Source organism: Danio aesculapii, chromosome 5 (assembly GCF_903798145.1).
Source record: "Danio aesculapii chromosome 5, fDanAes4.1, whole genome shotgun sequence".
Classification (NCBI taxonomy): Eukaryota; Metazoa; Chordata; class Actinopteri; order Cypriniformes; family Danionidae; genus Danio; species Danio aesculapii.
Genome location: NC_079439.1, coordinates 37,290,398 through 37,305,112, shown reverse-complemented (window position 1 = coordinate 37,305,112; position 14,715 = coordinate 37,290,398). Strand labels below are relative to the sequence as shown.

At 39.3% G+C, this 14,715-nt stretch overlaps 1 protein-coding gene across 1 annotated transcript in view; it reads left to right on the top strand.

Annotated features, from left to right (window-relative positions):
* rxfp2l (relaxin family peptide receptor 2, like) overlaps positions 1 to 14,715 on the top strand; it is an 80,711-nt gene that overhangs the window by 45,291 nt on the left and 20,705 nt on the right. The window contains exons 7-13 of the mRNA XM_056458098.1: positions 686 to 757; positions 1,203 to 1,274; positions 1,447 to 1,521; positions 4,862 to 4,933; positions 7,302 to 7,373; positions 8,909 to 8,980; positions 9,260 to 9,331. Of these exons, the coding sequence (XP_056314073.1) occupies positions 686 to 757; positions 1,203 to 1,274; positions 1,447 to 1,521; positions 4,862 to 4,933; positions 7,302 to 7,373; positions 8,909 to 8,980; positions 9,260 to 9,331 (507 nt within the window). The remainder of the gene's footprint in view (positions 1 to 685; positions 758 to 1,202; positions 1,275 to 1,446; positions 1,522 to 4,861; positions 4,934 to 7,301; positions 7,374 to 8,908; positions 8,981 to 9,259; positions 9,332 to 14,715) is intronic.

The window sequence follows — 14,715 nt, the reverse complement described above, 5'->3', positions numbered from 1 at the left end:
CCTCAGTGATCATGACCTAGAAATAGAAAAGGGCAGACATAAAAAATCCTGTTGCATATATGAACAGTGTGACAAAAATGAAATAAAGGATGAGACACACTTCCTTCTGTTCTGCCCCAAATACACCACAACCAGAGAAATATTTTCCCCTAAATTTGAAACATTAATTCATTCATTTGTTAATTTTAAATGACTCTTTACCATATACTTGGAAAGGATGAATTGACATCCAAACTAGCTGCAAAACATGTATACACCCCACACACCAAAAAAAATGGTTCATGTAAATGAATATGTCCTAATTAAATAATCTACATTTTCTTTGTTATTATAACTGTAATTGTTATAATTATTAAATGTATTTCTGTTTTTTCTTTTGTTTTCATTTATTTCTTATTTGCTGTATATTTTATTAATTAGATGATGTTAATATATTATATATCTTACACATATTTAAAATGCTTTGGCAATACTGTACTAAACGTCATGCCAATAAAGCAACTTGAACTTGAGTGAGAGAGAGAAAAGACTAAATGAAGGCAAGAGGAACAGCAGTGATGGTCATACAGCAGATGCCCTAAAATCAACGCAGCTTAACAAAACCCATTTAACATCAGACCTCTATTAATGTGATTTTCTCTTTCTCTCTCTCTCTCTTTCTTTCTTTCTCTCTCTCTCTCTGCAGTTTTTTGAGTCAGAATAAGATTTCGTCTCTGAAAGCAGGCATATTTAGTGACCTCAGCAGTCTGGAGTGGCTGTAAGTATAAAAACACACGCTCACATGCACATATGGAAGATAAAATTAGATGATAGCTGCGATTTACTTGCCAATTGTAATTTCTCTCTCATTCTTTGTCTCATTCTTCTGATTTCTGCCTGTTTTTTTATGTGCTTTCCCTCCATGTTCTCTTAGCGCTTTTGCCATTTCTCTCTCTCTCTTTTTCAATCAGACCTAATTGATGGATTGTGAATGAAATGCGGAATTATTTAAATGAATCTCAACCCCTTTCAAGGCCCAGACTGAGACAAGTCTGACCTGCTCTCATTACCAAGTTTTGACATGCTCTCCTCAAATGACTTTTGCTTTCTGAGAGATGGTTGTTTCAGATCAAGTTTAGATAGTTGTCAGGATCCCTTTGTGAATGTGCATAGTGATTTGTGAGCTTTTAATTTGTTTGATGTGTGTTTGTCTGGGTGTGTAGGATTCTGGACGAGAACAGAATATCATCTCTGCGCCAGAAGTCTTTTGAAGGCCTGAAATCATTATTTTTCCTGTAAGAGTGAACATTTAATTGACCTTGACAGATGGATCAAATAGAATATACAAAGCTACTGTGTGGCCCTTCAAGTTACATACACCTATACTGTCAAATGTTTTTCATTTAGTTCTGAACTGATTTCCCAGTTGTATTTTACAACTCAGCTGTCTGTTTATGTGTTTTGCAGGTCTTTATTAAATAATTCTGTCGAACAGTTTCCTAAAACCTCCATTTGCCATGAAATGCCCCGTCTCAACTGGCTGTGAGTTATACATTTAATACTTAAACATCTTACATCCCATAAATGCAATGGATCTATGAAGTATTTTGGGGCATTTAAATTTAGATCAATTTATTTTTTTTTGTAATTTAGTTTTTTATTTTGAAAGTGAGAATATACAATTTTTACAATCAGATAGAAACATACTTTTAACATATATTACCCCATATAATTCCCCATCCCCCCAAATTTAGATCAATTTAGACAAAATGTCAAGTCAAGTGGCATTTACTTTAAGGAAAATAATAGCATAAGCCTACTTTAGCTTGATTACAATACATGGTGGAAGATTTATTAATTGCTTGACCAGCGTAGATCCTTCTTTGCCATTAAAAATATATGATCAGGATTTAAAACAATGAAAGGTGTGACAGTGATTTTTGCTGCCAATATTATTACTCTGATAACAATAAGACATTGCCATTTTTGTAATCCCAACATTAGGAAAGAGTGGATGACCAGTGATTTTAGTTTCAATTAGAACTTTGGTTCTTTGTTCACTTCATTATACCACATTTACAAACAAGGCACAAGTCAATGCAAAAGATGATGCTGCATTGACTATATTGGATCAGACAGCAATGATATCATATATACGATGAACCATTTTAAGGTCAAAATTATTAGCCCCTTTAACCTATATTTTTTACAAAACAAACCATTGTTATACAATAACTTGCCTAATTACCCTAACCTGCCTGGTAAACCTAATTAACCTAGTTAAGCTAAAATATAATAAATCAGTTATTAGAAATGAATTATTAAAACTATTACGTTTAGAAATGTGTTGAAAAAATCTCCTCTCCGTTAAACAGAAATTGGGGAAAAAAATAAACAGGGGGGCTAATTATTTAGGGGGGCTAATAATTCTGACTTCAACTGTATATATATATATATATATATATATATATATATATATATATATATATATATATATATATATATATATATATATATATATATATACAGACCATATTTGTTTATAGTCAAGATTGCTGTCTGTTTTTAATCTAAATTACAGTAATGCCAGTCTATGAAAGATGTGGGTTGAAAACACATTTGCAGTTTAAATCAGAGGCTGTTTCACAAAGCCATTTAAGTTGTAAGTTGACATTTAGTTTGTTTTTGTCATCTTGGTGACTAGTAACCTGCAGGATTTAGTGTGGGTTTGAGTGAAAATTGTCTTTTGTTGCTATTAATTATTTTTATATTATAAGAATTATAATTATTAATATGTTATATTATATATTCTAATTGTTTTGAATAGTCAATTAATATTAATAATGGCTTTATTGTGCAATTTACTTTTTTAAAACTAAATGAAAATCTAAATAAGCTTTGACATATAAAGCTTTTAAATTGACTATATTTTTAGCAGTTTGTGAATCTACATTAGTAAAATCAGTTAGGTGATTAATATAATATTTGCCTTCTCAAACTTATGCTACGGTTGCACGTTGGCGCAGTGGGTAGCACGATCGTCAGTTGGCATTTCTTTGTGGAGTTTGCATGTTCTCCCCGTGTTTGCGTGGGTTTCCTCCGGGTGCTCCGGTTTCCCCCACAGTCCAAAGACATGTGGTACAGGTGAATTCGGTAGGCTAAATTGTTCGTAGTGTATGTGTGTGAATGAGTGTGTATGGATGTTTCCCGGTGATGGGTTGCAGCTGGAAGAGCATCTGCTGCGTAAAACATATGCTGGATAAGTTGGCGGTTCATTCCACTGTGGCGACCCCAGATTAATAAAGGGCCTAAGCCAAAAAGCAAATTAATGAATGAATGAACTTTTGCTGCATCAACAGGGTTTATTTTGCCTTGTAAATCTATTTAAATTCATTGTATTTCTGATAATGATATCTATTATTTTCACCACAGAAATTGACTGCACTGACTCATTAGATAATAATCAAACTGATGCTTGTGAGTCTTAAGTGATTGTCTCTTTGCTGGATGCAACTTTCAGCTGCATGTAGTCCAGAATTAATCAAAAACTCTGGATTAAACCCAGAGTTAATAGAGAACACTTATATCAAGCCTTGTGAAATGACTTAACCTGACCTTAAGCAGTTTTTGATTTTGTCAAGCCAAAACTTACTCTGCAACCCACATTTTGTTTAAAATGTGCCTCATTGGGCACACAGCTGAACCTATCGTCTTATAAACAAAGCATTGAAAACTTTCAAATATGCACAATGTTAGTCAAACACCAGTGGGCATTTACTTCTGAGCCTACAGTCAATTAAACAGTGTGCTCTAATGAGGGGCCTCAAAGATGGACACAAAATACTGTAGCCAATTACTTTAAAACTATGATGGAAAAATCTAGAAAATATTATAAGTGGATCAGTGGCGTAGTGCAAAATGCGGGGGCCCCCCTGCACGGATTACTGAGGGAAATTATGCTCATCGGGTGTGGGGGGCGGGGGGTGGATTGTTGGGTCTGACGGTCGCAGACATCCTACTCAGTAGGGGGGGGGGGGGGGGGGGAGTCGGTCTGACAGTTGCAGAAATCACGCTCAGTGTGGGGGGGACTGGTTGACGTTATAGTCATATTTACTTACTTTACACCACGTAGCGAACATATAGTGAGGGGGGGGGGGGGGGGGGGGTTGGGGGGGGTTATCGCGCGGGGGCCCCTTGTCACCCCGTCCGCTACGCAACTGGAGTGGATCTCAGAAATATAGGAATCACTACAAATTAAAAGCAGTTCATGACCACTTTAATTTGCACAGTTGTCAGATTACTACAAATACTTCCCACTACCATCTGCTCTTTTAAGTGATTGTAATATTAATGTGCCTTGTTTAGTAAATCTGGCTCCTTGATATCCTGGTTAGTCTGCTCAAGCAGTATATAAAGCGGAAAGGGAATTGGTTTCACACAGAAACATCCAGCTGCTTAAGAATATTAGTAAAAATGGCAAGAAAAGTAAAACCAGTTCTGAAGAAAAAGTCTTTTATTATTGGTTTGTAGACACTTTGGCTGTGGTAGCAAAAGTTTTGAAAGATGTTCCGACACATTTCTATCGCTAGTTCCTCTGACTTTAGGAACAATAGCCTCCATCCAGTTTTTCTGGCTTTGTTGATGTTTAAAATGTGGGCAATAAAGTACGGCTTTGCCTTAGTAAACATCCTTTATTGACTAGGGAGTAAGTTTTGAGTTTGTTGTCTAAGTGCCCAAAAATGTTTATGGACCATTTTTATCTAAAGGAAAACCTTGACGTTTAATGATTTTTCAGTATTTATTAAAGATGATTTATATATTCACATCACTCACTAGAGCGCTTCATGCTCCAGCGATCAACTGCAGGTGTTTGTTTCTGTAGGGAAATGGAGGGGAATACAATTTCATCTCTTTGGGCATCAAGTTTTAGAAACTGCTCTTCTCTCACCGTGTTGTGAGTATCTACAAACCACACACATACATACACACACAGTAACAAAAGGTGTAAACTGCAATTGGTGTTGTGGGATCCAGGGTTATTATATTATAGACAGTTTATTTGAGTGTGGGGGAAGGAGAGAGAAGCGGGACTCTTCTAACGCTCCTGAGTCTCTCGCCTCTGCTGGATCCACATAAATCCAAATAAATGCAGATTTAGGTTGAACTGAATAATTTACGACCTGAGTCGATTAAAGTCATCGGGAGCGAATAAATTACAATAATTACTCATGTTTTAGATGTACATGTTGATATACATCCTTGATATCTGTAAGGCCTTTGATTTGATCTGTCAGTGACATTTGAAGGACACTTTATCCTGTGGGAATCGTTTTTCTCTGTATTTTGGTTCTTGTTTATGTACAGGCAATTCAATGTGCAAGGAGGTTTATATTTAATTTTATATTTTACAACAGATGTTCTTAAACTGTTAATATCCAAAGAAAAGTATGAGAATTCAAACAAAATAGGACCTCTGTGTAAAATATCTATTAATTAACAGTTTCCATATTTTGTGTTTCCCGTTTATTTACGGTTGTGAATTGCATTACAGGATGTTGATCTGTGCTCTGTCGACTTTTAATGTTGAAAATTCAACTCTAACAAAGTCACTTTTATTGACATTTTAGTCGATTGAGACAAGATATTGTTTAAGAAATAATATATTGAGAACTAGGCAGCACGGTGGCGCTGTGGGTAGCACAATTGCCTCACAGCAAGAAGGTCCCTGGTTCGAGCCCCGGCTGGGTCAGTTGGCATTTCTGTGTGGAGTTTGCATGTTCTCCCCGTGTTCATGTGGGTTTCCTCCGGGTGGTCCAGTTTCCCCCACAAGTCCAAAGACATGCGCTATTGGTGAATTGGGTATCACCGTAGTGTATGTGTGTGAATGAGAGTGTATGGGTGTTCCCCAGAGATGGGTTGCAGCTGGAAGGGCATCTGCTGAATTGGAATATATGCTGGATAAGTTGGCGGTTCATTCCGCTGTGGCGACCCCAGGTTAATAAAGGGACTAAGCCGAAAAGAAAATTAATGAATGAATATATTGAGAACTTGGATTGTAAAATAACAGAAAATGTACTGCCAGTTTATTTCAAGGTTTTTGTACTGTAATACAACACCAACCTAGACAATATATCACTTTAAACTATTAAAAAGGTTCATAAAATTCACCTTTTCAAATTGTTCAAGGTTAAAAGTTGTTTGAAAAAAAAAATCAAGGTCACATAATGCAATTCAAAAGCATAAATAAATGGGAAAAAAAATTAATCCCAAAATACGGAAAAACTGTCAATTCACAGATGTTTTTTACAGTGTTGTTGTATATCCAATCAAGACTAAAGAATTTTATTACGCAGTGTAATCTCTGGAAGCTTGTTTCTGCGTTTCGTTCCCAGATAAGGTAATTGCCTTGTAATCCCTAAATTATGATCTTTGTTTAATTATGAGTTTGCATATTGCAGTTTTGAGTTTTAAACTTATAATGTAATACGGTATCCTTGCAAGTTTGAGTAATACATGACAATATAATATCAGAAAATCTTAATATGGGTAGACTTATTGCTTAGAACTTCAGAATTAATTTAAATGATCAACTCAAGCCGTAGCAAGACAAATGCATTTCCCAAACGTCATTTCCACTAGAGAATGTTGTATAATGCTTATAGATGTTTTGGAAATCTATTGGTTAAGAAAATATGACATAAATCACATAATTCTCATTTAATACATACTGACTGTAAGTAAACAAATAACACATAAGCATGCAACATGTTTAAAGGGAATTTGATTCCTTTGGAATTCCACAGGGCCAAAAGTGCTTATAGTCCAAAGAAACTCCCAGTGACACCATGAAAAAAATGTACAGTTCACTGAAGAGTAAATTAATATTTTACCATTTGTGAGACTGGGTTCTCATTTCTGTGTGGACAAGATGTTACTGAATCTTACATCGACTGAAGTGACAGTGTGTTTGTTGTGATATCTGATCCAGTCCAATCACTCTATTCCCAATTCAAAGCTGTAGTTATCACAGCAGACCATATTTCTGCAAATATGTAAATATTTGATACTTCCAGTGCTTTTGAGACCCAATCTGTGACTGTGAGTTTGTCTTCGTGTACTCAAGCATTTACAGGAAACGTTCGAGATAGTTCCTGGAAGCAGGAACTACATGGATGGTTCTTAAGTTTGATCTTCAGAGTCTCTTAAGACTCAGAACTGATTTACATATAGATGTACAGCATATTACTTCATTGCAATGGTGAATTGAAGTACAGTATAAGTCGGAGATGGTGTTTTTACATGACTGTCTTTTCGTGGTTTAGAGCGCTGAGGAGAAACCGCATCAGCACCATTGAGCAGGGAACTTTCACAGACATGCAAAGATTGATAGACCTGTGAGTAGTTGCACAATCACAAATGAATGGAGGCATTCGTTTTTCACTACATTACATTTTTGTTATCATTTTTTTCAGTTCATTGTTTATAAAATGTGTGTGCCAAGAGAGAGAGAAAAAGACATTGTATTTGTAAGCGTTTAAGGGTTAGATCACCTAAATGCAAATTCTGTCTGTCGTTCTGATTTACTTACCCTCAAGTTGTTCCATCCTGTATTTCTTCCTTGCTTGCCCTGGAACAGAAAAAAAAATGTTTATAGCTCTCCACCACACAACAAAAGCATAAAGAAATGAAGGTTGTATACAAAGCCTGAAAGTTGTATAAATGCATAGGTGAGATTTGAAAGCTTAGGTTGAGGGCAAGACTTTGGGTCAATACATTTCTTTTTGTTCAGTTTTTCAGTCAAAGGTTATATATTCTTTTACAAGACCTGGAATTCAGAGCACATGTTTTGTATATGAAGCCTTTCTCAGAACTGGACAACTGCTGTTATTCAATATTATTTCACAGAAAGTCCAACCAAACAATTTAGCTTTTAAAAGATGTTTAATAGAAGTCTTGGAATTGTAACAAATGTCAGAATCAGAATCAGAATCAGTTTTATTGCCAAGTGTGCTTCACACACACAAGGAATTTGTTTTGGCTACAGAAGCTTCCAGTGTACATAAAGTGACAAGTGACAACACAAAATAAATCTGAAAAAATAAAATAATAATAATAAAAAATGATGAACATTAAACAGATGCGGTTAGTGAAGAAACCTGGATGTTGAGTTGTATGTACAGATTGTTATAAATATACAGGTTATAAGGTGCTGTGTACAAGTGCGAATGTAGAGAGTATTGCATTGTATATTGATATAAGGTGCTGTGTACAAGTGCGTATGAGAAAGTAAGTGCACTGCCGAATGTTCAGCAGCTCGTCCCTGGTGTAACTGATCATATTTGATAAACATAAAACAGGACAGACTAACAAAAACAGTGCAAACACTGGAGAGCCCCACACCGAAGCGGCCATCCGCGGCGCCATCTTGATGAGGTCTCTAAATGTCTAACAATAGTCGAAAACTAGACTAGTCATCAAATAGACAGATCAGGCAGACTTCACATGTGTAGTCATTCATTCCATAGTCTTTTTTTTGGGCTATTGTTAGACGTCTATTAGATTTACACTGACAACCCAAATTTAGCCTTGTTTTAACTAAGATGTTTACGTTTAGATGTCTATTAGACATCTATTAGACTTTTTCTAAACACAAGAAAGGCTTGCTGTGAAGCAAAGTCACACAGATTTGGAATAACATGAGAGTGAATAAATGTTGACAGAATTCTCATTTCTATCCCTTTAAGCAAATCCCTTACTGAGATTGGAAGGCAGAGAAAGAAAGACGTAGAGAGACACCTGCTGTGTGTAAATAATCTCAGCCCGATAAGCTCAAATGTTGGAACAGAGCTTCTGTTTGAAGCTCTGTTTTATTTCATGAATGATTAAGATGAAAAATGAGCTGCTGAATCTCCTGTGATTTGATTTACAGAGACGTGTCTATGAACCAGATTAAAGATCTGCCTCCATCTCTGTTCCAGAACCTCCAGAACCTCAAGCAGCTGTGAGAGCCACATTCTGAACTTTGTTATTTATGTTGCAAATTATGTTTTCTAAAACACATTGTTTCAAGTTAAAGGTTATACAATATTTTTTTTGTTTGTGAGGTTACTCACTGGAGCAGCATCTCCGTGTTTTTCATTTGTAGTCGTTCTGATCTGCCCAGTGATTGATTCATTTGTAGAAAGCCTTTCGGACAAAGTGACAGGTCTTATGAATCGCAGAAGCATATTATTGGCTTCATCAATAACTATTTTACTCTCTGTCTGTGTGTGTGTTATAGAAATATCTCCAACAATCCCCTGGTGAACATATACAGCAATCAATTTGACAGTTTGGTGAATCTGCAGTCTCTGTGAGTGAACACACCATCAGTTACTACATTAATGCTGCATGTTAGGAGAGATCCTTTATCTCTGTATAATGCATGCAGAAATCTACATAATATTTACAAGATATTCACATTCAGTACAGGACTAACAACATCAGACTGTTAATCAGAGAACAATCAAATATCTAAAGTCACATTGAATGAGCTTTTTATACTCTCAGTTCACTCTGATTAGGTAGCAATCATGGTCACAAATGCATATAATTTTAATTTTATGTGATTAATTTTTTTTCCCCAAGGGTAAAGTTTCGAAAAATGGGTGGAATTTAGTTGTTTAGGATAACCATGTTTGTTTTAATTGAGAACTTGAAAGAGTTTTTGAAACATCTTGGTTCTGTCACTGCCATTTCCTTGACAGAATCTTTTTTAGTGTTGCAGCTCAGGGTTGTCTACAGAGGTCTGCTAGATTACACTCTGTAGACTTGTACACTACCATGTGATTTACAGAAGTGGGACATGTTCCTGGATCAGCATCATGCGTTTCTGGAAAGTCAATCCATTCACCCAGTCATAGCCCTACTTACAAGACATGTCTATTGCTTAGAGGATCAAACCCCAAATCCCTAGTCGAAATAAAAATAGAACCAAAGAATTGCTGATATGAAGCTTTTAAAGCTATAAAGTAAATTTTATCTCTTATACATTTTTGGAAGGGTCATTTTTAATATTATGAGATTTTTTTAGTCTGAATAGTACGACTTTCATTGAAAAATCTAAAGTTGCTCTTTTCTCTTAATTTATTCTTAATTCTGTCTAGGAGAAAGGCAAGACACTGTGGTAATTCAAAGTGGTTTACATAAAACAAGAATAAAAGAGACGAGTATAAGAAAATAAAAACAAATAATATAAAAACAGATAAAAACAGCTTATAAAAAAATGAAAAAGACACAGTAGTGCGATCTGTCAGATGTAGCACAGTGCTCATTCAGTAAAGGCACAGCTAAACAGATGTGTTTTCAGTCTTGATTTGAATGTGTCTAATGTTGGAGCACATCTAATCATTTCTGGAATCTGATTCCAGCAGTGAGGGGCGTAGTAGCTGAAAGCCGATTCACCCTGCTTTGACTGAACTCTTGGAATTTCTAGTTTATATGATCCTAAAGATCTGAGTGATCTGTTAGGTTTGTATTCAGTCAGCATATCTGTAATGCATTGAGGTCCCATTTAGTGATTTATAGACAAGTAGTAATACTTTAAAATCTATTCTGAATGTAACTGGGAGCCAGTGTAAAGACCTGAGGACAGGTGTGATGTGCTCTGATTTCCTGGTTCTGGTCAGAATCCAGGCAGAAGCATTCTGGATGAGCTGCAACTGTCTGGCTGTCTTTTTCATAGAAAGTCCAGTGAGGAGGCCGTTACAGTAATCCACCCTGCTGCTGTTAAAAGCATGAACAAGTCCTCACTGGAAACGAAGCACCTAATTCTTGTTTTAGAGATGATAGTATGCTGATTTACTAACTGCTTTGACATGACTATTGACACTCATTTCTGACTCCAGAATCACAACAAGATTCTTGACCTTATTTTTTGTTGTTTGACCTTTAGAGCCAAGGTACACATTCACCTTGAGAACCTCATCTCTGTTCCAAAATGCAATGACTTCTGTTTACTCTATGTTTAACTGAAGAAAGTTTTAGAGAAAGAATAGATATGAACTAAATCTAACTGATTAATTTTCTCTGGGTAACAGAAATCAAACTTACGTTTACAATATGTAATTATTAGCACTTTAAACTATGCATCGTGCAGAAGATCTTTCTTCTGGCTGTGCTGTAACTATGTGTGCAATACTGTGCGATTTGCGACACCATTTACAAAATGAAATCTACTGTCATCTATGTTTAAATGGAAAGGTGACCTATTTTGACAACTGAAGACCTATTAGTTCAGGTGTAAGATTCACATATCAGTTGAATAACATATAAAGGTTGTTTCAAGAGTTCACACTTAGCTGATGATTAATTATAAGCTTGTTTGGCATGCTGTCCCGGGAGAGAGCCCTGAGCTCATAAGATCCTCGAGCCCGGGGCTCCCTACCGTTGCAAGGCGAGAAGGGAGTTTGAGCTCAGGTAGATCTCGAGAACTCCCCCGCTGTAATAACCAATGAACAGCCAGTGATTGCTCTTGAGAGATAACCATTTACTAGGAGCATGTCTATAGTGCCGGTTTGGATTAGTCAATTAACTTATGTTGCATGTTTTTTGGACGGTGGGAGGAAACCGGGAAACCCGGGGGAAACCCACGTGAGCACGGGGAGAAAATGCAAACTCCGCACAGAAATGTCTGCTGGTTTGGTAAAGCCTAGAACCAGAGACATTCATGCTGTGAGGCAACAGTCCTAAGCACTGGGCCACCGTGTCACCCATCTAGGAAGGAGGAGGAGTAGGGGTGGATGGGGGGATTCTTCAAAACGAAGATAGCGGTGGTACGTAACCCAGGGTATTTGTAGTAGCTTAGGAGTCGTCTGATTGGTGCATTGAGAATTGGATAATGCGGATCCAGCCGCTAGCAATCATAAGCACGTGATCCTCTCGAAACTTGTTTATAACTAAACTTCACTTCAAGAGTTCACACTTAGCTGATGATTAATTATAAGCTTGTTTGGCATGCTGTCCCGGGAGAGAGCCCTGAGCTCATAAGATCCTCGAGCCCGGGGCTCCCTCCCGTTGCAAGGCGAGAAGGGAGTTTGAGCTCAGGTAGATCTCGAGAACTCCCCAAAATGCCATATATAGCTCGGGACAGCAGCCGCGTATTTAAGAACCCCCCAAAATGCAGATGTAACAATGCCATATCCGGCTGCTGGATATATTGATATTTTAGGAAGAGAGGCTCCTGCGGGAGCAGAGGAAAGTAGACTCCTGCGTGAGTCCAAGCGGAGGCGTGGGAAGGGCTGGATTGACTCCTGAGGGAGTCAAGCTTGGATACACTCCTGCGGGAGTGAGAGCTGGGGTGGGCAGGCTCCTGCGGGAGTGGGGAAAGGTATTGGGCGGTGAAGACTCCTGCATGAGATGGTGTGTGGTGGGCCAGGGGGGGCATGAACTCCTGCGGGAGTTGGAGCTCGTTTTAGTCACTCCTGCGGGAGTTAGAGCTGGGGATTGAGGACCTAAGCGGAAGTAAAAAGTAGCGGAATCAATGCTGAAAGAAAACAGTTAGCGGAGAAAATTTGCCGCAGGAAGGAGGAAATTATTGGGGGAATTGACAGATAAGGAGATAAGGGAGGAGATAAAAGAAGCGGTAGAAAGGTAGCAAAAGCACTCAACGCTGTAAGGAAGTAGAGAAAGGGCAAATAATTGCCAGGCGGAGGATCTCGACGCCGGAAAGAAGAAAAGGAGAGTATAAATGTAAAATATATATACATATATAAAAATCGATAAGTAAGGGCCAGGGAGGGGCAGTGAATGACTCCTGCGGGAGTCGAAGCTCGGGGCGACCCCTGCGGGGGTCAGAGCTGATGTGGGCATTTCTCCTGCTGTAGTCTAGGGAGGGAGGGGGCGGTGGAGACTACTGTAGGAGGTGGCCGGGGCGAGACTCCTGCGGGAGTCGAAGCTCGTTTTAGTGACTCCTGCGGGAGTTAGAGCTGAGGATTGAGGGCCTAAGGGAAGAGAAAGAGTAGCGAAGTAATTCGCTGAAAAGAGATGGATAAAAAGAGGGTGGCGGAGGATCTCGACGCCGGAAGGAAGCAAAGGAGAAGGGATGTACCTGCATGCGTGCACATGCACGCACACACATGCAAATGCACACACATATACCTGCTCGTACGTGTGTGCATACCATTCCTAAAGGCTGGGGGGCGGTGATGACTCCTGCGGGAGTCGAAGCTCGGAGCAACCCCTGCGGGGGTTAGAGCCATGGGGGGGTGGGGTTCCAGTAAGAGTGGGGAGAAAGGAGGGGGCAGGGATGCTCCTACTGGAGGTGTGACTGTGAAGGGGTGGCCAGGGATGGGCTTGAAGTGACTCCTGCGGGAGTCGAAGCTCGGGTTAGACCCCTGCGGGGGTCAGAGCTGTTGGGTGGGATGGCAAAGCATAGCAAAGCTTGGAAACAGAAAGGTAGGTATGTACATACAGGTACATATGCACATGCACATCACATGCATGCGTGCACACATGACACACACAAATGCACATGCGTGCATACCGTGCATACATGACACACACATGCACATACACAAGTACGCGCATGAATACACGCATACATAACACATACATACACATACGCAAACCCATACATGTATACATAAGCACACACACACACGTACACATATACATGTACGCATATATGCATGCATATACATATATACACACGCGTACATACACATATACACCCACACGCACATACACATAGATCCGTGTACACACATACGCACGCATACAGAGGGTCATGCTCGAGCCCTTGTTCTGGAGTATTGTGTTAGCTGGTTAGGGCCAGCTGGGTTTCCTTGAGGTGTGAGCTCAGGCAGAGCGTCACTGCTGCGGCAGTGGAGCAGAGGGAAAAAGAAGCTCAGCGGAGCTTCTCTGCTGTTGCAAAGGTGCAGTGGAAGTCGGTATTGGAAGGCAAGTACTCTTCCGTGGAGGCAATTTAACTGCTGTGGCAGTGCTGGGGAGTGTGTCAGTAGTGGTATGTTAGATGCAGGTGTATGTGAGCTCAGGCAGAGCGTCACTGCTGCGGCAGTGGTGAGGAGGGGAAAGTAACCTCTGCGGAGCTTCTCTGCTGTTGCAAATGTGTCGTGGAAGTCAAAATTGGAAGGCAAGTGCACTTCCGCAGAGGCGTTTTAACTGATGTTGTAGCGCTGGGGAGTGTATTGGTAGTGAATGGCTAAATGGAGATGTGTGTGAGCTCAGGTGGAGCGTCACTGCTGCAACAGTGGTGGAGAGGGAGAATAAGGCTCGGCAGAGCGTCTCCTCTGTTGCGGGGGTGCAGTGGTATTCAATATTGAAGTGTTATGAGTGCTCCTGCAGGAATGTTAAATGCTGTCAATAGTGATGTGTACAGATGAGAGTAAATGGGGCTCAGCTAGAGCGTCACCGCAGTTGCTGGTTGCTATGGGTGAGTGTAGCTCAGCGGGGTGCCTCTGCGGTTGCAGAGGTGCAGTGGTGGCCAGTATTGGAGTTATGAGTGTTCCTACTGGAATGTAAATACTGTCCGTAGTGATATGTAGAGATGAAGGAAAATAAGGGCTTAGCTAGAGCTTCACTACAGTTGCGGTGGTGCTATGGGTAAGTGCAGCTCGGCAGAGCATCTATGCTACTGAAGAGGTGCAGTGGGTCAATATGGAGGTAATGTGCGCACCCGTAGAAGCATTGCTGCTGTATGAGTACGTGGGAGTGTCACGATAGTGGTATTGGAAATTA